This window comes from Staurois parvus, unplaced genomic scaffold (genome assembly GCF_062004578.1).
Source record: "Staurois parvus isolate SC_StPar_1 unplaced genomic scaffold, SC_StPar_1.0 ptg000105l, whole genome shotgun sequence".
Classification (NCBI taxonomy): domain Eukaryota; kingdom Metazoa; phylum Chordata; class Amphibia; order Anura; family Ranidae; genus Staurois; species Staurois parvus.
The window spans coordinates 5,698,956-5,722,377 of NW_028317901.1; the positions used below are offsets into that span (position 1 = coordinate 5,698,956).

At 44.4% G+C, this 23,422-nt stretch overlaps 1 protein-coding gene across 1 annotated transcript; it reads right to left on the reverse strand.

The window, feature by feature from the left end:
• Positions 1–3,425: 3,425 nt before the first annotated feature.
• Positions 3,426–21,258, reverse strand: RPS27L (ribosomal protein S27 like). The gene is made up of 4 exons (XM_089671434.1): positions 21,132–21,258; positions 13,262–13,370; positions 10,423–10,533; positions 3,426–3,661 (listed from the first exon to the last, which is right to left on the reverse strand). The coding sequence occupies exons 1-4, from the start codon at positions 21,135–21,137 to the stop codon at positions 3,633–3,635; spliced, it is 255 nt and encodes an 84-aa protein (XP_089527560.1). The 5' UTR covers positions 21,138–21,258; the 3' UTR covers positions 3,426–3,632.
• Between the last annotated feature and the right edge of the window lie 2,164 nt (positions 21,259–23,422).

The following is a 23,422-nucleotide window of genomic DNA, read 5'->3' on the forward strand; positions in this document are numbered from 1 at the left end:
GGGGGAAAATGTCAGTGCGTCTTATGGAGCGAATATAAAGCGGCTGGTCCTGTATTTCCGCCGCCCCCACCATGTCAGAATACCGGGCCGGCAGCTCAGCTGTTCTCTGCGGTAGGAACTCACCTGTTCCTCGGTCCAGCGCTGTAGTCTTCCCGCGCCGGCTGCTTCCCGCCCTGTGACAGCCGGGTGCCCACTGCGCATGCATGAGAAGCGATACGCTTTGTGAATGGTCTGGTGTCTTCTGGGACACATGACAGGTCCCAAAAGACTCCAGGCCATTCACAAAGCACAGCACTTCTCGCGCATGCACAGTGGGCACCCGGCTGTCAAAGTCGGGTGCCCACAGTATAGGAAGGAGAACTCCGCGGAAGTGGGAGCGGGTACCTGTCAAATTCAGGTACCTGCTCCCCCTCCCTAAAGGTCTGCAGTCTGTGGTCATCCCCTGTACTGTCTGCAGTGTCTGGTCATCCCCTGTACTGTCCCAGAGACTGCGGTCATCTCCTGTACTGTCCCCGCAGTCTCTGGTCATCTCCTGTACTGAACCCTGCAGTCTCTGGTCCATCTCCTGTACTGTGTCTGCAGTCCCTGGTCCTTCTCCTGTACTGTCCCCGCAGTCTCTGGTCATCTCCTGTACTGAACCCTGCAGTCTCTGGTCCATCTCCTGTACTGTGTCTGCAGTCCCTGGTCCTTCTCCTGTACTGTGTCCGCAGTTTCTGGTCATCTCCTGTACTATGCTCGCAGTGTCTGGTCACTTCCGGTACTATGTCTGCAGTCCATTGGTTCAGAATTTTTTTTCTGGTTTCTCTCCTTTAAAACCTAGGCGCGTCTTATGGTCAGGTGCATCTTATGGAGCGCAAAAATACGGTAATTATCTCAACACATACTGCTGTCTCTGCAATAATAATTAATAATTTACCACTTTTCAGTGCATTCTGGGCATTTGGGAGGTTCTCTTGTGCTTATCTTTAAAAACGCTTCTAAGCGCATTACGCAAACACGGCTAAACAGACATTTTTTAACCTACGTTTTCCAGCAGTCAGTTTCCATCATTCAGAAACGTCCCGTGTACATGGGGATTTAGAGCCCCTGAACAGCAATAAATCTATAAGCTGTCAGCTAATCCACCTTTAGTGGCTCTGATTTCAGGCGCAGCACCGAAAAACAGAGCAACTGAGCATGTGCAGAACAGGGTGAGACCGTGTATTACTGGATTTTAAACGTTTTACATAGGTATACCTGCAAAGGGGCCAGCCCGAAGATGTAAAGCAGGACATTATTTTCACTTTAGGCCTAGTACACACGTAAAATGCTTTTTTTTTTTAATCAACCCATGCTAAACAAAAAAAAAAAAAAAAAACAAAAAAAAAAGCATTTTTAGTGCAGCAATCTCCCCGACTGTGCCTTTGTGTTCTGACAGGGGTACTGCCCCCTCCCCCAGCAGAACATACTGATCAGCCATTGCCTGCAAGCTCTGATTAGATGCTGGTTTTCTAGCATGTACCTTCAAACAAAAGTGGCCGTTAAACTTGCTTGCAGCTGTATACTGACTGAATGTCAGCCAGTTTCTGCTGAACCGGCCGATATTTGGCCAATGTGTACCCAGCCTTAAAGTGACCATAGACAGAGACTCCTCCAATCCAAACAGCTCTCACTCCCTTCTGTATTGCCCTGCACAGGAGCATGTGTATACCTACCACATTGTGGTTTAGAGGAGAAACTTCCTAGGAAGACAACAAACGTATCTATTCCATAATACCTATGGCCAGCCTAACACAAGGGAGCTTCCATTCTGTGAACCATGCCCAAAAAAAAAAAAGAAGGAGAAGGGAAGAGGGCGAAGGAAGAGGGATGCCCCATCATTTGATGGAAATGAAAATGATCAACCTATAGAGGACTAAATTCAAAGACACCCTGAAAATCAAAGTGAAAATTATGCAGCAGGCTAGTCCATTTTGCTGAAATTTCATTGCAGCAACTCAAAAATAGTACTCAGTAGTTTGTATGGCCCCCACGTGCTTGTATGCATACCTGACATCGGGGCATGCGCCTAATGAGAAGGATGGTGTCCTGGGGTATTTCCTCCCAGATCTGGACCAGGGCATCACTGAGCTCCTGGACAGTCTGAGGTGCAACCTGGTGGCGTCGGATGGACCAAAACATGATATCGCAGAGGTGTTCTATTGGATTTAAGTCAGGCGAGCATGGGGGCCATTCAATGGCATCAGTTCTTTCATCCTCCAGGAACTGCCTGCATACTCTCACCACATGAGGCTGGGCATTGTCATGCACCAGGAGGAACCCAGGACCCACTGCACAAGCGTAGGGTCTGACAATAGGTCAAGTTTTTATCCAGATACCCAATGGCAGTCAGGGTGCCATTGTCTAGCCTGTAGAGGTCTGTGTGTCCCTCCATGGATATGCCTCCCCAGACCATCACTGATCCACCACCAAAACGGTCATGCTGAACGATGTTATAGCCAGCATAACGTTCTCCACGGCTGCTCCAGACCCTTTCACATCTGTCACATGTGCTCAGGGTGAACCTGCTCTCATCTGTGAAAAGCACAGGGCACCAGTGGCGGACCTGCCAGTTCTGGTGTTCAATGGCAAATGCCAATTGAGCTCTATGGTGCCAGGCAGTGAGCACAGGGCCCACTAGAAGAAGTCAGGCCCTCAGGCCACCCTCATGAAGTCTGTTTCTGATTGTTTGGTCAGAGACATTCACACCAGTGACCTGCTGGAGGTCATTTTGTAGGGCTCTGGCTGTGCTCATCCTGTTCCTCCTTGCACAAAGGAGCAGATACCGGTCCTGCTGATGGGTTAAGGACCTTCTATGGCCCTGTCCAGCTCTCCTAGAGTAACTGCCTATCTCCTGGAACCTCCTCCATGCTCTTGAGACTGTGCTGGGAGACACAGCACATCTTCTGGCAATGGCACGTATTTATGTGCCATCCTGGAGGAGTTGGACTGCCTGTGCAATCTCTGCAGGGTCCAGGTATCGCCTCATGCTACCAGTAGTGATTCCGACCCTAGCCAAATGCAAAACTAGTGAAAAACAGTCAGAAAAGAGGAGTAGGGAAAAAAATGTCAGTGGCCTCCACCTGTAAAACCATTCCGGTTTTGGGGGTCGTCTCATTGTTGCCCATCTAGGTGCACCTGTTGATTTCATTAACACAAAAGTAGCTGAAACTGATTAACAACCCCCTCTGCTACTTAACTGACCAGATCAGTATCCCAGGAGTGTAATTGATGCTATACTCTGACTAAAAAGTGTTCCTTTAATTGTTTTGAGCAGTGTTAGAGTATATGAATATATATATATATATATATATATGAATATATATATTTATTTTTTTTCCCATTCTGTACAATAGGTAAAATTATACTGTAAAGGTGTTTAACAATCACAACAGGACACAAAGTAGTCAACTGCAAGTTTTAAATTTATTTAGGAAATGGTTTGCACATAATCAAACTTCAACTGCAAAAAATCTCCCTGATTTACAAAAGCCAACAAGACAAACGTAATATACCACAGTGAGGAAAGTGGTGTGAGCAGGACATAAGGCGAATCATCCTGAGGGGCGATCTGCAAGGTGCGGCAGCATGTCACAGAAACGAAGATGAATAACTTAGTGCTGCTTCCTTCTGAAAGAACAACCTGTGAAGATGTTGTGCTGTCAGTGTTGCGTGATCATACAAGGATACAAAAGTACGTCTATGCAGTGAATTTGGCACATGTAACTTGTCATCACAAAGGGAGTTTGTGCTCCCAAAAAAAAAAGTGTACTGCCACTTACCACAAACTGTAGGCGTCTTCCACAGGCATAGAATTAGAAAATCAGAAGAATGCAGCTGGGTACAGCTCTAGACTGAGGCAAGTATAAGGGGGTGAGGGGGGCAATTCTGCTACCTAAACATCGTTTAGCTTAACCCCTTGACGCCGAGCGCACACAAATATGCGGCCTTTCGGCGCCTGGGGCTTGACGCAGAGAGGCCGCATATTTGTGTGCAATTAGAAAGTACATATGTGCTGAGAGCGTGCGCCCTGCGAACTCCCAGCACATATGTCCTTGACTCATGGAAAGGTCCGTTCTCCCCTTTTCCAATCGTAACCGCGAATCATGGCGTCACATGACCCTAAAACCCCACCCACCTCCCGGCTTCTGAAACTCTTAAAGGGCCAGGAGGTACCGACGCAAAGTGGTTAATGCAGTGAATGGATCAAGGTAAAAAATGTTTAGGCTTTAGAACCACTTTAAAATATCAGTAACTAAAGAAGGTAAAGCAATGATGAATTCACTGTATTTATAGGTTATACTGCCATCTTTCAGGAGGATTGGACACCGACAAAAAAAAAAAAAAAAAAAAAAAAAAAATTTAGCCAATTTAAGGTAACCGCTCTAATCGTCCAATCAACATCCTGGTCCTTTGGACGATTTGTCTGTCTATGCAGCAAAGGTCCATCCTGCTGGAAGATCATCCAATTTGGATTCAGTTGGACAATACCACAGCGGCGATGCACATCAGTCATCAGGAAGAGACCAGACATATTGCTGTGGCAAGAGGTATAATTAATCCTATGCTTGCTTGATCTTCACGTTGCAGCCTTGGCAACCATACATACAAGGCAGGCAGATTTTGTCAGTAGACAATGCCTAGACCCAAAGTAGTGGACTGTTAACCCTTTATTCCAGGACCTGCGTCATGTGGGGTGGGGGGGATGTAGGGAACACCAGATGTGGACTTCCTGGCCTCCAGGTTCCAAAACAAACTGGGCAACCTTGTCTCCAGGTACAGGGATCCTCTAGCACAGCCTTTATCAACCTTTTCAACACAGAGGAACCCTTGAAATAACTTTCTGGTCTCAGGGATCCCCTGCTAAAAAGGACTATATCTACAACTCATGATACATTAGTGTGATGGTCAGTGGGAAGAATGCTCCTTACACTTGTGGTCATTGAGCTGAATTACCCCCCCCCCCCACCTTACAGATAGCTAAAAAGACCATTGGTGTCAGTGGGAACTTACCCGAGAGGTAGAAATTGCTCAAAGAACCCCTAGCAATCTCTGGAGGAGGAACCCTAGTTGAGAAACCCTGCTCTAGTAGAAGCAGTATATGAGGTGCTAGCTATGTGGGATCAGTGTACATATGCATTTCCTGTCCTTCCCACTTGCCCTCCAGATTATTTACCTCCCTTCCTGACCAGGACATTTTTTGCATTATGGTGCTGTGTTACTTTAACTGACAATTGCGTGGTCATGCAATGCTGCACCCAAATTAAATTGATGTCTTTTTTTTCCCCATGAATAGAGCTTTCTTTTGGTGGTATTTGACAGCGTGTGCGTTTATTTTTTGTGCTATAAAAAAAACAAAAAAAAAAACAAAAAAACAAAAGACCAACAATTTTGAGAAAAATAACCCAATATTTTTTACTTTTTTCTATTGATCATATCTAGAAAAAAAAAAAAAAAAAAAAAAAAATCAATATTTCATCATAAATTTAGGACAAAATTTATTCTGCTATATGTCTGTGCTAGAAAAAAAAATCCCAATACGTGTAAATTAATTGGTTTACGTGAAAGTTATAGCGTCTACAAATGATGGTATATATACACTGGTATTTTTTTTTTTTTAAACTAGTAATGACAGCGATCACCGACTTACAACGGAGCTGCGGCGGGCATTCTGACACTGGGGGGAACTGACTTCGTGTCACTGACATTCCCAGTGACACCAATACAGTGATCAGTGCTAATAAAAAGCACTGACATTGTACTAATGGCACTGGGCATGAAGGTGTTAACATGTGGGTCGATCAAAGGTTAACTGTGTGCATGTGCTTCACTGTAAGCATGCTGCTTTGCATGGCTATGTACAGCCATGCAAAGCAGTGTGCAGGAGCTGACAGGGGAGAGAACTGTTTTGTTTACAAACAGTTCTCCCCCCTCCCATTGGAGATGCTCGGCAATCACCAGCGAGTAATCAGTGGCCGGGACCCAGTGATTGACAGCCGCGACACGCGCCCCCTTCCCGGAAATGCAAAATCATGTACACACACACGTGATTTTATGCACCCGCCCCCCCCCCCCCCGTAGCAGCACTTCTGCTATAGGGCGGAGGGGAAGCGGTTAAACCTATTTGCTTCACGGCATTCAGATACAGGGCCTCCCAGTGACCTCCTTGCTCCCAATTAGCCCAGGTGGATGTGGTACGCTAATATGGAAAGACATCAAGCGGATGCTTCATTAGCACTGTAAGATCCTTAGAATTTTCTTTCCCATGTTCCGATTAGCCAGTTTCACACTCACTGGTTTTACTGGCATGACTGTTAAAGCCCAAGGTCTGGGAAAAAGGCATTTGAGTCTGAATCTACAATACTAAAAATTAGGAAGTCACCTCCTGCAAGGTCTCTAATCGTGGAAGGTTTCAGTGTCAGTCTCTGGGCTTCCACTCTGGCATCAGATGAGGACTGACCATCCACCTAGTAAAACTTGGAGAACATGTGAACAGAAGACCAGGCAGCATCCTTGCGTATCGGGAAAACAGTTGCCTGATGCCCAAAAGCAGCACTCACAGACCTGGAAGAGTGCACCTTGACAGGAAAAGGTGGAACCTTGTCCTTGATACCATAAACTTATACGATGATCTGTCTAAGCCACCATGAAAAACATTTGAACAAGATGCTGGTGTCACTTTACAGGGACCATCAAGAATGACCAAAACAGAGTCAGTCATTCTAACAGAAGCAGTGGCATAGAACAAATTACATTCAGGTGGTGATGGCAAGGCAGTCTTTAAAGAGCCCAGAAAGCCAAATTCAAATCCTACATATTCAAAGCTGGTTTTACAGGAGTAGCCACATGAGAACCACTCTGTACAAAAGTCTTGACCAAACGAGTGGGAGGCTGTTTTTTGGAATAAGATTGCAAAACCTGATATTTGTCCCTTGTTGAACCTGGAAAAATACATGCGGTGACCCCAACCTATGACACAGGTACTGGAACACTTTGGGTTGTACAGTCTATTTTCCAGGACTGGGGTAGTCAACCTGAAAGTGAATGAAATGACGTACAAGGTTGGAACATGGGAGTTCTGCCCAGGCTAGAATCCTTTCCACCCCTCTTGCCACAGCAAGACCTCTGGCTTCCTCCATGAGGATTGATGTATGCCACTGCCATGTCATTGTCCATTTGAATCCTGACCGAATGATTGTCTAGTCAGGAGACCTAACATTGCAGGGACAACCAAACTGCTTAAAAGGTCCAGAATTTCGACTGGCAGACAAGATTCCTCTGGCAACCAAGTCCCCTGCACCAACAAGGCATCTAGGACTGGAATGTGTTAATATCTTCCAAGACCAGGTTATTCAGAGATTCAAACTGTTTATCCCACGACAATAGAATGTGTTGTAGGCGCCTGGAGCAGAACTGCCTCAAAACGAGGCAACCATCAAGACCAGAATTCTCCTGCCAGAATCCCAGAGTTGTACAGCTTCTGACTTGCAGTCAGAGACTGATAGTGGAGAGTCAGAAGTTCTTTATGAGACAGAAAAACTGTGGAGTGAGCCGTTTCCAGGATGAGACTCAGATACTCCAAAATGACATGTTATTTGTGGCACTGAAGACGTAGGATCCAACCAAACTTTTTATAGTCAGGACAGTCGTCATCTCATTTTCAGTATTTGTGCCAACTGCTCCTTTAGTAGGAGATCGTACAGGTATCCCACAATGTGAATAACCTGGAAGTGTAGTATGGCTAGCAGGGGTGCAAATACTTTTGTAAACACTCCGGGTGTGGAAGGCAGCCCAAATCTTAGGGCTACAAATTGGTAGTGTTATACTCCCACAGCAATTCGGAGGAAGAGTTACCGCACTGGAAAGATGGGTGACATGCAAGTACACATCCTTGATGTCCACAAAGGCTAGAAAGTCCTGTGATAGAGGAAGACTGAAACCTCATGGGTTCCATGGAACATTTTTGGATTTGAATGAAGACATTTAAAGCTTTCAGACTGAAAATAGGTCAAATGTCACATTTCTACTTTGGAGAAGTGAAAAATTGGAAGTAAAAACCATGAAACCTTTGTGCTGTTGAAACAATTTCTTGTTTCAGAAGATTTAGAACAGCAGCATAGAGATCTGCTAGTCTGTGCGGAAGTATCTGCAGATTGGACAAGATGAAGCTGGAATGAGGGAGAGAGTGGAATTCAAACTTGTAACCCTTGGAAACTACAACTCTAACCCATCGCTCGCAAAGACCAATACTTTCTAATCCCACAGACAAGTCCACTGCAGCATGAAGGGCTCCCTCTCCCCACTTCATGCTGAACTGGGCTTGTCTGTAGACTTGGAAGATTTAAGGGTACAGGCCTTGTGATTTAACACAGCTCTTGGTTTGGGTCTGGCCTTGGAGGTTGAAGCATTGCAGTAATGAAAGGAACGCTTCTTGGCCTCAAGGAAGGGAGGAGACTTACCAGCTTGTGGATAAGGATTATTTTGCTGGGGTAAATTGATAACTTTACCCCCAGTAACATCCTTTATCAAAAAGGAATCCACAAGTGTTTTTTTACATTGCTGTTTCACAGACCAACATTTCACCCAAAGAGTTCCCCGCATATGTTTTATGAAGGCAAGAGAACATCATAGCAATGATGGGAAGAGCCCACTTCTTGATAGAGGCCTCCTCAGAACAGGTCCATAATATCCACCATAATTGAGAGACCTCTTTCCTGAATATTGAGAGGGCCACACCTAATATAGCTAAAAGGAAGGAAAAAAAAAAAAAAAAAACCACACACAAAAAGGAGTTTGGACTTGTAGAGAAACTAGGTTGTAGTTGTTTGGTCCCTGAGGGGGACACTGCAGGCAGACCTGAAAATCAGTGGATCAGGAGTTGTAAAAGCCTGATGTAGCGGGACTGTTCCCCTTTGCACTTGGGAAGAAGTACAACTGTGTAAACCGTTGAAATTAAATTTACTTGGCCCACACAATGTACTCATTAACCACTTCCCAGCCAGTCCATGTACATAAACGGCCAGACGGGAGCGCTGCGGGAGGGGGTGGACGTTTTTAAACATTCCCCCCTCATCCATTGCCTGGGAGCGTGCGGCACCGCAATCGGTGTATGGGACCTCCGTGTGAGGTCCTGATTCATGTGATCACCGATTGGCCAATCAGTGATCACATGAATAGTAGTAAACAAGATGTCACTTCCTGACATCATTGTCACTACTTATAAAATCTGTGAATGATCACAGAGGTCACATGGTACAAGGCTATTCACAACAGAATTGTACCATGTGACAAGCAGTGACCAATCAAAACTCGCACAGTATTTCTAAATGACTGCAAGAATGCAGCCAGAGAAGGAGAAAATGATTGATTTTACAGCCTTTATGGGTGTAAAAGCAATCAGTGTAAAAAAAGAAAAAAAAAATCATCACCCCCTACAAGTAGCAGTACTGCTAGGGTGACAGTATGTTAAAAAAAAAAAAATATATAAAAACATAATAATGTAAAAAAAAATTTTTTAAATTATAATTTTTGGTTATAAAACGAATGTTATTTTTTTTTTACTAAAAAGATAGATGAATACATTTTGGCCAAGATTTATGAAGAAAGATTTGCAAAATTTTATAAGGAAAACTTTTCTGGACTTTTTTTTATTTATATAGCAAAAAAACTAAAAATCCCAATGGTGAATAAAAACCACCAAAATAAAGTTTTATCTGTCTCAAAAAAATGCTAAAAAAAAAATCATATGGGTACAGTGTTGCATGACCGCACAATTGCCAAAGTGTGATGGCACTGAAAGCTGAAATTTGGCCTGGGCAGGAGGTGGGGGGAATGAAAGTGTCCGGACTTGAAGTGGTTAAAGATCTTCAGGGACTGGGTCACATCGGAGGCTGTGCCACAACTCTATACCTGGAAAGTGCTCTGCAGAGGTCTGAAAAGCACCACAAGCGGAGCCCTGTGCCCAAAGCCATATTCCAGGCTTCAGTCCAGCATGGTCCAGGTAAAAGGCTCTAAAGCTAATTACGGAGCATGCAGCAATCTGGAAAGCTGCATAAAGAGCTCAGCAACATATGAAGCCTTGATTGAAGGGGAAAAAAAAAAATCCTGAAAAGTAGAAAATGGCTAAAAAAAAAAAAAAAGTTAAACTTCTCTTAATAGAGAAATGGCAACCATCCTCCTAGGACACCAAAACCAGCAAACAAGTAAAGCATGCTGGGTGTAGAAGGGGTTATACCTGGCTGGCCAACAGTTTTTTGTTCTTGTTCAATTTCTCCTGTTCACAGCAGTATAAACCAATTGTCTCAGAAAAACCAAATCCTGTAAAACCCTCAACAAATGAGAACATGCTAGTTTCCGTAGACTTCAATGTAAGATCATGCCCAAAGGGAGTTTAGAAACAGTTACCTTCTGTGAGCCTGGCTTTTCCACCTGTGGGCTGGCACAGGACTGTCGAGCATCCTACACAAAGGACAACCGTCTGTGCATGGCTGAATACAGTAGTGATCTTATAGCATCCTGGAAAAACAAAGACATTAAATAATGAATAAACAAGGCAATCATTTCACTTGCAGTTCAGCTGAATAGGTTCAAATATACAACAAAACTACCAGGGGACCAGGGATTCATAAAAAGGATAGCTTCCAATTTTAGGTTTCACAACTCTTTGTGTAAACTGAAAGGTGAAGAAAACAAGGATTTACTGGCAAAAAAACAAATCTGAATAAAAATTCAAAATCCCAAGTCAGCAGATTTATTCTTAATTATAATAAATTGCCAAGTACTGGCTGTTATTAGACAGATTAATGTTCTTAATGATTTAAATGTTAATTTCAAAGGGAAGTGCACAATATACAGAGTTAAAGGAGAAGTTTAGGACGGACGAACAGACACACACATGGACAAACACGCATGCACACACTCTAAGTCAGAGAGCTGAGCAATCACATGACTGCTAAGCACTCAGTTCTTGGTCTGCTCAGAGCAGAGAGCAGTGACTGTCAGTCACTGCTCTCTGCTCTGCCCCTCCAGCCCCCCAAACATTAATATTATTATACAGGATGTAGAGTGCCAACAGTTTTCTCAGTGCTTTACAATATAAAGGGGCACACATATACTCACCTATATGGTTGCAGCATTGGTCCAATGATTCAGCTGTCCCTCTGGCTCGAAGCCCGAGAACGAAGCGATATTATGATCACTCGGCTCTCAGGTCCGCTCTAAGCAGAGAGCAGTGACTGTCAATCACTGCTCTGTGCTCTGCCCCTCCAGCACTCACTGCTGTTCTGGTCTGTGGAGCATGTAAGCGGCTGGTTCAGGCTCTCAGCGACAAAATGAAATGCTGAGTCAGTTCATATTACGGTCCATAGGGATGCAAAGGTAGCCTTCCTGCATTGCCCAATTTTGGTTCTGTCTAGGTCTCAGCAGAAATTGGCATCCTACCTTTTTATTTCGGCCAAACGTGCTATAGCTCAAGCTTGGAGAACCCCTTTGGTTGTCTTCCAGGGGGTAAAGACTCGGATGAATGCTATGTTGTTCAATAAACAGATGTCTAGCATTCTTCATGATTCTCATCCGAGATTCCTTAAGGTTTAGGAACTTTGGATACGTTATTCCTTGCCATTCCTGCCTCCTACTTGTTATGGCCTCCTATAGTCGCTGCCTATGCTAGCCCCGAATCCGTGATCCTTCTAGTTTCCCTTCTTTCATGTTTCTTTCTGATTCCCTTTTGTTATATTTTCTTTGTTTTTCTTCTAACCTTTTTTCTTTTCTCTTTTTTTGATATTATGTTGGATTGCTGCTATTTGGTTCGGCTTTTTGCCGTCTCTTCTTGATGTCATTGGACATTTCGTTATTTGACAAATACAAGTCAGCAGGATGTCTCTGTTTATGTGTTATTGTTCTGCTCTGCCCCTGTGAGGGCGTATTTTGAGCTTGTTATATTCTTAAAAACAAAACTTTCTTAATACAAATATTGAAAACAGAAATGCTGAGTCAGCTGCCAATCAGGCATTTCGGTGGATCCCGACATTGTCAGGCTACATGCAGATTTTAATAGAAAAGCAGAGGGACTGGCAAGAACACCAAGGATTTCACACAAAGGAAGCGCTACTAACAGAACAGGATAATTTTCATACAAGTACATAGTAACGGAGACACAAATCAGGAATATGAAATGTTGGGTTTACAAACACTCTAACAGCTTCCCAACCGCACTATAGTGGATATACTGCTACAGGGCGGCACGGGTGCGCAAAATCACGTATATATACACACGTGATTTTGCATTACCGGGTAGGGGGCACGTGTGCCCTACCTGCACAGCCATTCGCATCCGCAACTGTCAATCATTGGGCCCCGGGCGGCGATTACTCGCCAGCACTCGGTGATTGCCGAGGATCTCCAACGGGGAGGAGAACTGTATGTAAACAATACAGTTCACCCTGTCAGCTCGTGCGCACTGCCTTGGATGGCTGTGTGATTACAGTGAAGCACCCACACACAGCTTACTGTGAAACAACACACAGTTAACCATTTGATCGCCTGTCATGTTAACCTCTTCCTGCCCAGTGCCATTAGTACAGTGTCAGTGCTTTTTTTTTTTTTTTTTGTTTAGCACTGATCACTGTGTTGGTGTCACTGGGGATGTCAGCAACACCAAGTCAGTTCCCCCCAGTGTCAGAATGTCCACCGCAGTCCCGCTATAAGTCGCTGATCGCTGCCATTACTAGTAAAAAAATTTTTAAAATCCCAGTATCTACACCGCCATTTGTAAACACTATAACTTTCACGTAAACCAAATAATTTCCACGTATTAGGATTTTTTTTGTAGCAAAAACATGTAGCAGAATACATTTAGGCCTAATATTATGACTACATTAGATTTAAATTTTTTTACTGGACGTTTAATAGCAAAAAGTCAAAAGGTCTTTTTTTTTTTGCACAATAAAAAAACGACATGTTTTAATGGACATGTTTAATGGCAAAAAGTCAAAAATATTGTTTTTTTTCTCAACATTTATGGGGTTTTTTTATAGCGCAAAAAATAAACCACACAGACGATCAAATACCACCGAACAAAAAGCTCAATTCGTGGGAAAAAAAAAAAAAAAAAAGGATGTAAATTTCCTTTGGGTGCAGTGTTGCTCAACTGTCAGTCAAAGTAACAGCGTCGCAACGCAAAAAATGGCCAGTGGTTAATATATGATGTTCTAAAGTACAAACAAGAATAGAGGATTGGTCTTACCTGGGCATTTTACATCCATAAAGTAGGAGTTTGGGCTCTGAACCAACCTCTTCTTCTTATGTCTAGTCTTCTCCTCATCAGAGGATGGATGCAGTAAATCTTTGGCCAACTGAAAAGAAGCAAAAATACATTTGTATTCCCAATGAGAACACTCTTGGGGAAGATATCTGAAGTTACTATAAGATGATGTCATTCAACTATCTATAGGGGACACAAGATGGTAACAAATAACAGCAGTAATGTATTCACCATGCTGATAAAGGACTGTGTTGTTCCTCGGATTGTGTGTGCTGTAATCTAAACGAATGCAACTTCCCTGATGACTAAATTGGAAGAGAAGGCAACACACCTTATATCATCTATAGTAATCATTAACCTCTGCACCCAGATCAGCAATGCCTTCACCGTTTTATGGCATGAACTTTTTACTGGAATGCAGCCACATGATGAGGTTTTGTATGCAGCACAGAAGAGCATTACTGGACATGTTACAATAAATGCAAATATTAATCTCTAGAATATGCAAGAGACTTGCATACAATGGTAAACAATACCACTGCCCATCAGTTATATCCTTATCCCTGTAGAAGCTGGAAATCACTGTAGTAGTCACCGCTACTACAGTAGTCATCAGTGTCTGTGGAGGGATGGTGGGTGATGTCACAATCTCCACCTTGTCCCAGAAAAGTCCAATCCGAAAAAGGAAACCAGAAGTTATTGGCGATCACGGTTGAAGTGGTACCTACCACAGGGATACCACAGCTTTGGCACATACTTACAACTTGGTCCAACTTGGGCCAAATAAAGCAAAGTAAGCCATTCCCAAACTGTAGCTTTAAAGTTCCCCCTGCTCCAACCCTCCTCTCCACAAATACAAGAGTTTTTTTGTTTTGTTTTCTTTCACACCCCCAGTAAACAGCTCCGCCCCTCAATGCACATCATTTACCTAGATCAATGGTCTCCAAACTGTGGCCCAGGGGCCAGATGTGCCCCTTTGCTTGCCTTTATCTGGCCCTTGGGGTACTATTCCTCCTACTGACACCAACAATGGGGGCATAATTCTTGCAAAATCAAGACGACATCTCCTGCGCTCAGAAACCCAAATCAAGAATTGGTGGATTAACCAACCTCCATGAAAACTCGACCACCAAAAGGATCAAAGGTTGTGCAGCCTAACAAACGTTGCACTTTAAAAACATAAAATGTCCAAGAATGGATCACAAGAGCCAGAGTACCATGCAAATCCCAATTGAAGGGAGACTATGTAATGGCTGACGCGTTTTGAAGGGAGATCCCATCTTCCTCAGAGCTCTGACACCAGCAATGAAGAACTATTCCTCCCACTGACAACAATGATAGGGCACTATTCTTCTCATTGGTACAACCAACAGAAGCATAATTCCTTCCACTGACACCAACAATGGGGCACTATTCCTCCTACTGACACCAATAATGGGGCACGGTTCCTCCCACTGAAGATGTGGCATTGTTTACTCCCTCTGACACCAGGACATTTTCTACTCCTGCTGGCCACAGTCCAGCCCCCCTAAAGTCTGAAGGACAGTAAACTGGCCCTTGTTTAGAAAGTTTGAAGACCCCTGGCCTAGATGAATGACGTGCATAGTGCTCACTGTGCCTCCTGGGATATGCACGTTCACATATCTCAGGAGGCCTTTAGTCTCTCATTCAGAATGTTGAAGCGGGTGAGCCTAGGGGTGCATCATCACAAGGCCCCGCTGGCTGAACCCACAAGAGCCAGTGGGCATCGTGATGATGTCACAAGCAAGGTCGGGACCCAGTGGTATCTGTTGACAGAAGAATGTCAGCGGGACAACTCTGGATTTGGCGGCTGGATAACTACTTGACCAAGGGACTAAATCAGGGTACCAATCTACTTGTCCCTCATGACTATCTACTTGTCCTGATTAAAAAACAAAACAAAAAAAACTTTGATGCTGTTTATCTCCTACTCACCGGCCTACCCATCTCCACCGCACACCTGGGGACTGGCAGGGAGGGGAGAGACTAATTGGGTGCTCGTCAGGAAAGGGGAGTATCAGGGAAGCACATCTGCTGGGCAAGTAAATGAGACACTGGCCCCCATCTGTCAAGCAAAATCCTGCTGCTTGCCCACATTAGCGGCTTCCTAAATGTGAAAAAAAAAGAAAAAAAAAAATACGTGCTCAGCGTCCAGAAACGCATGTCCCAGGCATCGGATTCCTGAGTAAGCTGAAGGTCCCCTTTAAGGACCCATTCAGACCTCTCTGCTGCATTGTAGTAAGGCAGCACATTCATTTTAGTTAATGTCTGCAGAATGTTATAAACAGAAAATAAAATAAAACTTAAGACTTCACTGCACATGCTCCGCGCTCACCCAACGCCGGAGTCAAAAATCACTACGGGTACAAATGGTGCTGCAACTGAAGATGGACAGGTGTCACCACCACCATCATTCCTGGTGAGAACTCTGCCTATCTAGGACCAGGCTTAACTGACAAAGCTTTTGATTTCCATAGACGTAAAAAAAAAAAATTTCATCCAGAAAAGCACCAAAAAGTACGGCAAGTCTTTCACAAATGTAAAAATTCATAACATAATTGACCTTCACCATAATCTCACACTACTCATATCACCATTCAATGTGGAATTTACACTTTGGGACTGGCTCAGTGAACATGTTCAGACATGTCCCAGCACAGGCTGCCACTTGAGCAGTAATCATTTCATATCTCCGTGGGTAAACTCTGATGGTCAATAGCCTTCGGACTGAAATGCTCGATGTAAACACAGTGATGTTTTTCAAAACCATTTCAAGTTTCTTCTTTCTAGCAATGTAAGGCTTCATTCAGAAAAGCATTCATAGCAGATCAAGCCATCAAGGATTGGATGTTTTTACCCCAGCACAGACAGATCTTATAGTGGGCCTATGCCCAAACACGGCAAAAGCAACAGGTCCTCTTTAATCCCAAACTACACAGCAGCACATGATCACCTAGCATTTCCTCTCTCCCCAGCTCTATAGAAGAGCCCCCCCCCCCCAGTGTAAACTACAAGTCATATCTTATACAGGGCTATGGACTCACCACAGGTGGCAGCTCCGGTGTTTGGTCAAGAGCTGTCACATGGAACGAGTCACATGCTCCTCCATACTTGAGAGTACACAGTATTTTCTTTGCTCCTGGTAGCTGAACAGAGTAACACAGTAATGGTCCATGGGCTGGGAGGGTTAATTAACCACCTCCCACCCGCCATATAGTAATATGACGGGCGCAAGGTGGTTCTCTCGTTCTGGGAGGACGTCATACGATGTCCTCCCATTCTCACTGCGCATGCGCGGCTCAGGGAGCACGCAGCGCGGCGATGCGCTGTGTCCCTCAGACCCAGCGGAACACCGATCACGGAAAGAGCCGAAGATGTCGGCTCGGTCATGTGATCAGCTGTGTCCAATCACAGCTGATCACATGTAAACAGGGAAATGCCGGTTATCGGCATTTCTCTCCTCTCGAGCTGTCACGCTGACAGCTCGAGAGGAGAGGAGAGCCGGTAATCGGCTTTCTGTGGAGGGGACATGTACACTGATCAGGGCATTGATGATCAGTGTAGCCCCAGCAGTGCCACCTGTCAGTGTACATCAGTGCCTTATGTCAGTGCCTCGGGCCAGTGCCCATCAGTGCCACATATCAGTGCATACCAATGCCACATATCAGTGCCCATCTGAGCTGCCAGTCAGTGCCGCCTAACAGTGCCAGTCAGTGCCGCTTAACAGTGCCATGTATCAGTGCTGCCTGTCAATGCCCATCAGTGCCACCTACCAGTGCCTCCTCATCAGTGCCACCTATCAGTGTCCATCAGTGCAGCCTATCAGTGCACATCAGTGAAGGAGAAAATCACTTATTTACAAAATTTGATAACAAAAACTAAGAAAAAAAATTTTTTCATAATTTTTAGTGGTTTTTGGTTTAAGAAAAAATAAAAAACCCAGAGGTGATTAAATACCACCAAAATAAAGCTGTCACAAAAAAATGATAAAAATTTCATATGGGTACAGTGTTGCATGACCGCGCAATTGTCAAAAGTGTGACAGCGCTGAAAGCTGGAAATTGGCATGGGCAGGAAGGGGGTATAAGTGCCCGGTAGGCAAGTGGTTAAAGTAAACCTGTTGGAAGAACATGGGTTTGTTTGCTGTAAACAATCAGTCCTATAACCAAAAAACATTACAAATTATTATACAGGATTTATATAGCGCCAACAGTTTGCTCAGCGCTTAAGGCTCCATGTACACTGCAGCTGATAAACTCACGTTTAGGATTTTTTCTACTTTTTTTTCAGCAGCCCCTGAACTCTCCCTAATGTATTTCTATGTGTCCATGTACACATCTTTGTTTACAGGCAGTTGAGTTTACAGTCGTTTTTTTGAACGCAACAAACTTGCATTCAGGAGTAGATTTTATCAGCGGTTCAAACGTGTGCAAACATGGCTAACCACGTTTATAAGCGTTTGCAAATTTCTTTTAACTCTTCCTTTTCCAGATGCTATCCAGAGCCTTTTTTCAGCATGAAAAATGCATGCAAAGTGTTTTCCCGGTACTCAAATGGACCTGGTACACCATAATTTGAGGTTCTGCATGAAAGAAAATGTTAGACACTTCTGCAATAATTGCTGCACAGAAATGAGCTGGAACACATCCAAACACCACGAAAAATAAAAAAGACCGCTAATCTCAACAAATACTGCTCTCTCTGCTTCTCTCAAAATGTCTGAAATCGTTAATTTTTTACTGGTTTTCAGTGCATTCTGGGCATTTTGGAAGGTCTCCTGAGGTTATCTTAAAAAATGCTTCTAAACGCAAATGCTCATAAACGCGGTATGCAAACGCGCCTAAACAGACTTTTTTAACCTACGTTTTCCAGCAGTCAGTTTCCATCGTTCAAAAGAGTTTTCCAAACGTCCCGTGTACATGGAGCCATACAAAATAAAGGGAGACAATACAGCAACGATACAGTTCAATATAAGAGGGCCCTGCTCCTTGGAGCTTACAATCTAAGAGATTCTTCAGTTTCAGGGTCTATCCAAGTACAATCGGAGTCATTACTTAAGCTGGCCAAACATTGATGGAAATCTGGCCAGTTCAGCAGGGACTAAACAGATTTCGATCCATATATAGCTCAACAGAAATCAATCTAACAAGCGACTTCTGTGGATTGGGACTGTTGACAAACTTTTGTTGATCAGCGGCTGGTCAGTGTCAGGAGTCCTCCTACTCAACATCTGATGGCACAGCAGAAAGGATTCCTCCATCCACCTTGCATGCGTTATTGAAATCTCCCCTATATGTCATGTATGGTTTCCCTGAAACTTTTAGTAGTTTTTGTGGCACACTTATTTTAAAAAATCTGAAATACATTTGGTTTGTTTCCTTGGGTTAACTGCAATAATAAGACAAATAGCCGGGGGAAAAAAATATCACTAGTGCACCTGAACTAGCTTGTAGGTAAACATATCATCATGGCAATACATACGGACATGTTTGTGCAAATATTGAGAAGTGTGCCCAGACTTGACAGCTGTTTTATTTTCCTTTTGTTCAGCAGACACTCATGCATGTAAGTGTGCAGAGCTATAGATCGTCACATGCGTGAAAGTACATTTCTCCGAAAGGAAATCCAGGTGCAGCCATTGCCCGTCTCCACCTTACAATGGCAGGTTCTCTGGCTGTTATGACAGCTTACAGATATTAGTGCCCAGTCACTGAAGTGTAACAAGCGTGCAGATCAGACTCCAAGTCACAAGCCATCTGCTGCAGACAGTAGTGTTGTGTGTCAAGTGACTCAAAAGGGATTGAAGAGAAGAGTGAGCAATACAACCAGCATCACAATGAAAACCTGCAATGACGTTCTCCATATTTAACAGTTCTCCTGTACCTGACATTGCTGTCAAGACATGCATTCATTCCCATCCATCGCAGGTCAGCATTAGGGCTCCTGTACACTGCAGCTGATAAACTCACGTTCAGAAGCTGTTCAGCGTTTTTTTCAGCAGCCCCTGAACTCACCCTAATGTATTTCTATGTGTCCATGTACACATCTTCGTTTACAGGCACTTGAGTTTACAGTCGTTTTTTTTTAACGCACCAAACTTGCCTTCAGCAGATTTTATCCGAATTTCAAATGCTTGTAAACGTGGCTAACCGCATTTATAAGCGTTTGCAAATTTCTTTTAACTCTTCCATGTCCAGAGCCTTTTTTTCATCATCAAAAAATGCATGCAAAGCGTTTTCCCAGTACACAAAGGGACCTGGTACACCATACATTGAGGTTTCGCATGAAAGAAAATATGTTAGACACTGCTGCAATAATTTCTGCACAGAAATGAGCTGGAACACATCCAAACACCACGAAAAAAAAAAAAAAAAGACAGCTAATCTCAACAAATTCTGCTCTCTCTGCTTCTCTCAAAATGTCTGAAATAGTTAATTTCTTTACTAGTTTTCAGTGCATTCTGGAAGGTCTCCTGAGGTTATCTTAACAAAACGCTTCTAAAAGCATACGCTCAAACGCGGTATGCAAATGTGGCTAAACAGACGTTTTTTAACCTACGTTTTCCAGCAGTCAGTTTCCATCGTTCAGAAGTGTCCCGTGTACATGGAGCCTTACAAAATAAAGGGAGACAATACAGCAACGATACAGTTCAATACAAACGCCAAACGTTTGTAAACGATGTTAACCGCGTTTAGAAGTGTTTTTTTAACTGTTCCATGTCCAGATGCTGTCCAGAGCCTTTTTTCATCATCAGAAATGCATGCAAAGCGGTTTCCATGTATTCAAATGGACCTGGTACACCAGTGCAGTCAGTTCCAGGTTTCATTCTCTCTCCTGGCACCCTATGTCAGGCGCACAATCCCAGGTGCGCGCTCTCCTAGCACGCTATCCCAGTCATATATTCCCAAGTGTACGCTCTCCTGTCGCACAATCCCAGGCGCGCACTATGCCAGGTGCACAATCCCAGGTGCATGCTCTCCCGGCGCCCTATGCCAGGCGCACAATCCCAGGTGCGAACTCTCCCGGCGCCCTATGCCAGGTGTAAAATCCCAGGTGCACGCTCTCCCGGTGCCCTACGTCAGGCGTAAAATCCCAGGTGCGCGCTCTCCTAGCACACTATCCTAGTGCACTATGCCAGGCGTATAATCCCAGGTGCGCGCTCTCCTGGCGCCCTATGTCAGGTGTGTGCTCTCCTAGCACGCTATCCCAGTGCACTATGCCAGGCGTATAATCCCAGGTGCACACTCTTCTGTTGCACAATCCCAGGTGCGCACTATGCCAGATACGCGCTCTCCTAGCACGCTATCCCAGTGCACTATGCCAGGCGTATAATCCCAGGGCAAGCTTTCCCGTTGCACAAGCCCAGGTACACGCTCTCACATGGGCGCCCTCTGCCAGGGGCACCATATGGTAGCAGAGTGATCTGTTTGGGAATAGCCCCAGAAGGTGAATGTAGTGTGAATCTATGGGATCCTGATGAAGGGAGGAATGTGAAGAATAAACAATGAATTGTCGATCCTCTCCGATCACAGGTCCAGTACACTGACAGACAGGAATAATGACCAGGCCTTGTGATCAGCTGTGTGATCGGCCAGCCATGCATTCCCTATAGGGCCGCAGATGATACCGGCCAGAACACACAGACCGATCACCAATACACCTGCCGATCACAGGGACACAACCACACCGCAGCTGTCAGCTGGACCCAGCACGGGACCACGTGACGTCACCTAACTCAAAGTCCCGGCACATGCACGGTGACTATCTGTGAAGTCGCCGCACACATGTCCGACAGATGGAACCCAAAGTGCGCCATTAGCTGTCAACTCACAGGCATGGCTCTCCCTCGTGGACATCAACACACTCCACGCAGCACGCAGGATCCGAGTTCCGGGCAGAGGGGGCGGGGAAAGCCTTAGGGAGGCTGTGCGGGATAAGCGAATGGGCGCCATGTTTAGTATGGGTAGCGCTACTATTCGGGGCTACACGACAGAAACGTCTCAGCTAGTGGAAGCGAAAGGCTTGCCCTTAGTAAATATGGCCTCCTTTCATTTGCTCAATCTGCATTCCTCTACGAGGGCACCTACTGGATATTTGATGGGCAATAAAGATTGGATTTGAGGGCTTTTGTGGCTCCTGTACACCTACGTCACAGCATAGCATGGCGCACCGTCCTACCTGACATCTTCTATACTCTGTGGCATTTTCTGTACATGTCCAACAATGTACTGTGTATGTAACCCCTCCTGTACACTATCTATGGACCTGTGTATTCAGAATGACTTTGTCATTAAAGTGGTATTTGCCCTCCTGAGGATTTACCCCTGTTCCTGACCAGGCCATTTTACGGCACTGCGTTACTTTGACAATTGCGCGGTCATGTAGAGCTGCACCCAAATGAAATTTGCATCCTTTTTTCCCACGAATTGAGCTTTCTTTCGGTGGTATTTGATTGTTTGTGCATTCTTTTATTTTTTGCGTTATGAAAAAAAAAGACCGACGATTTAAAAAAAAAACTATATTTTTAACTTTTTGCTAATAAATTTGTCTAGTAAAAAAATAAAAAAGTAAAATTTCGTCTTAAATTCATGCCAAAATGTATTCTGCGACGTGTCTTTACAAAAAAAAAAATCCTAATACATATAAATTAATTGGTTTACGTGAAAGTTGTAGCGTTTACAAATGGTGGTATAGATACTGGGATTTTTAAAACATACTAGTAATGGTGGCGATCAGCAACTTATAGCGGGCCTGCGGCAGGCATTCTGACACTGGGGGGAACTGATTTGGTGTCACTGACATCCCCAGTGACACCAATACAGTGATAAGTGATTAAAAAAAGCACTGACACTGTACTAATGGCACTGAGCAGGAAGGGGTTAATGTGGGGTGATTAAAGGGTTAACTGTGTGCTGTTTTACTTGAGTCTGTGTGCTTCAATGAGCTGACAAGGAGAACTGTTTTGTTTACAAACAGTTCTACTCCCCATCGGAGATTCTCAGTAATCACCAGGCACCGGCGAGTAATCACCGGCTGGGACCTGGTGATTGACAGCGCGCCCCCCCTACCCGGAAATGCAAAATCACATATATATATATATACATGATTTTGCGCACGCCGTGCAGTCAGGAAGCGGTTAAACCCATAAGAAAACATGTTTTATATTGTGGCTTACCAATTCTTAGATGTGATGGCTGCATTCATTTTTATTTTAAACTTTTTATCTGTTATTTTCACCTGCTAATCTTGCCTGTAAGTCTGTTGTCTGCTGTCCTGCAGATGTAGCAGTTAGAGTGTTAGGACCAGGGCCTTTTTTAAGCGGGAACACGGGAGAATACAGCTCCGGCACCTCCAGCACTGAATGTATGTAATGGCAAGTTATGCTGGGGTGTGCTGAAGGGTCTATTGATTCTGGTTGCCGAGGATCTATTTTTGTGGGTGGCGGGTCTATTGTGCTGGGGAGGTCTACTGAGGCTGGTGGGGGATCTATTGTTGCTGGGGGGTCAATTATTGATAGGATGGATCTGCTGTTGAGAGAGGAGTCTAATATTGCTGCCTGCTGGGGATATATTGTTACTGGGGGTCTATTGTTGCTGTGGGATCTATTATTACTGGGGTCTATTGTTGCTGGGGGGTATACTGTTGCTGAGGGTCTATTGTTGATAGGATGGATCTACTGTTGAAAGAGGAGTCTAATATTGCTGACTACTGAAGATCTATTGTTGCTGGAGGGTCTGTTGTTGCTCGGGGTGGGTCTTATGATGCTGGGGGGGTCAATTGTGGTGGTGGGGGATCTTTTGTTGCTGGGGGTGGGTCTTATGTTGAGAGAGGAGTCTAATATTGCTGACTCCTGGGGATCTATGATTGCTGAGGGGTCTTTTGTTTCTGGGGGGATTCTATTGTCGCTGATGGGATCTATTGTTGCTGGGGGTCTTTTGTTGTTGGTTGTAGGGGATCTATTTTAGTGCTTTCCTTGTTATCATTATCAAATGCCCTACAAATTACTTATCACCACAAAATGATACTGTTCTGCATTCTCTAAAAGGGCAGGACTGGGAGGGGGTGGAACCAAGGAACAGTGCTCGGGGGTGGGTAGGGGGTGGAGACAAGACATGACTTGGA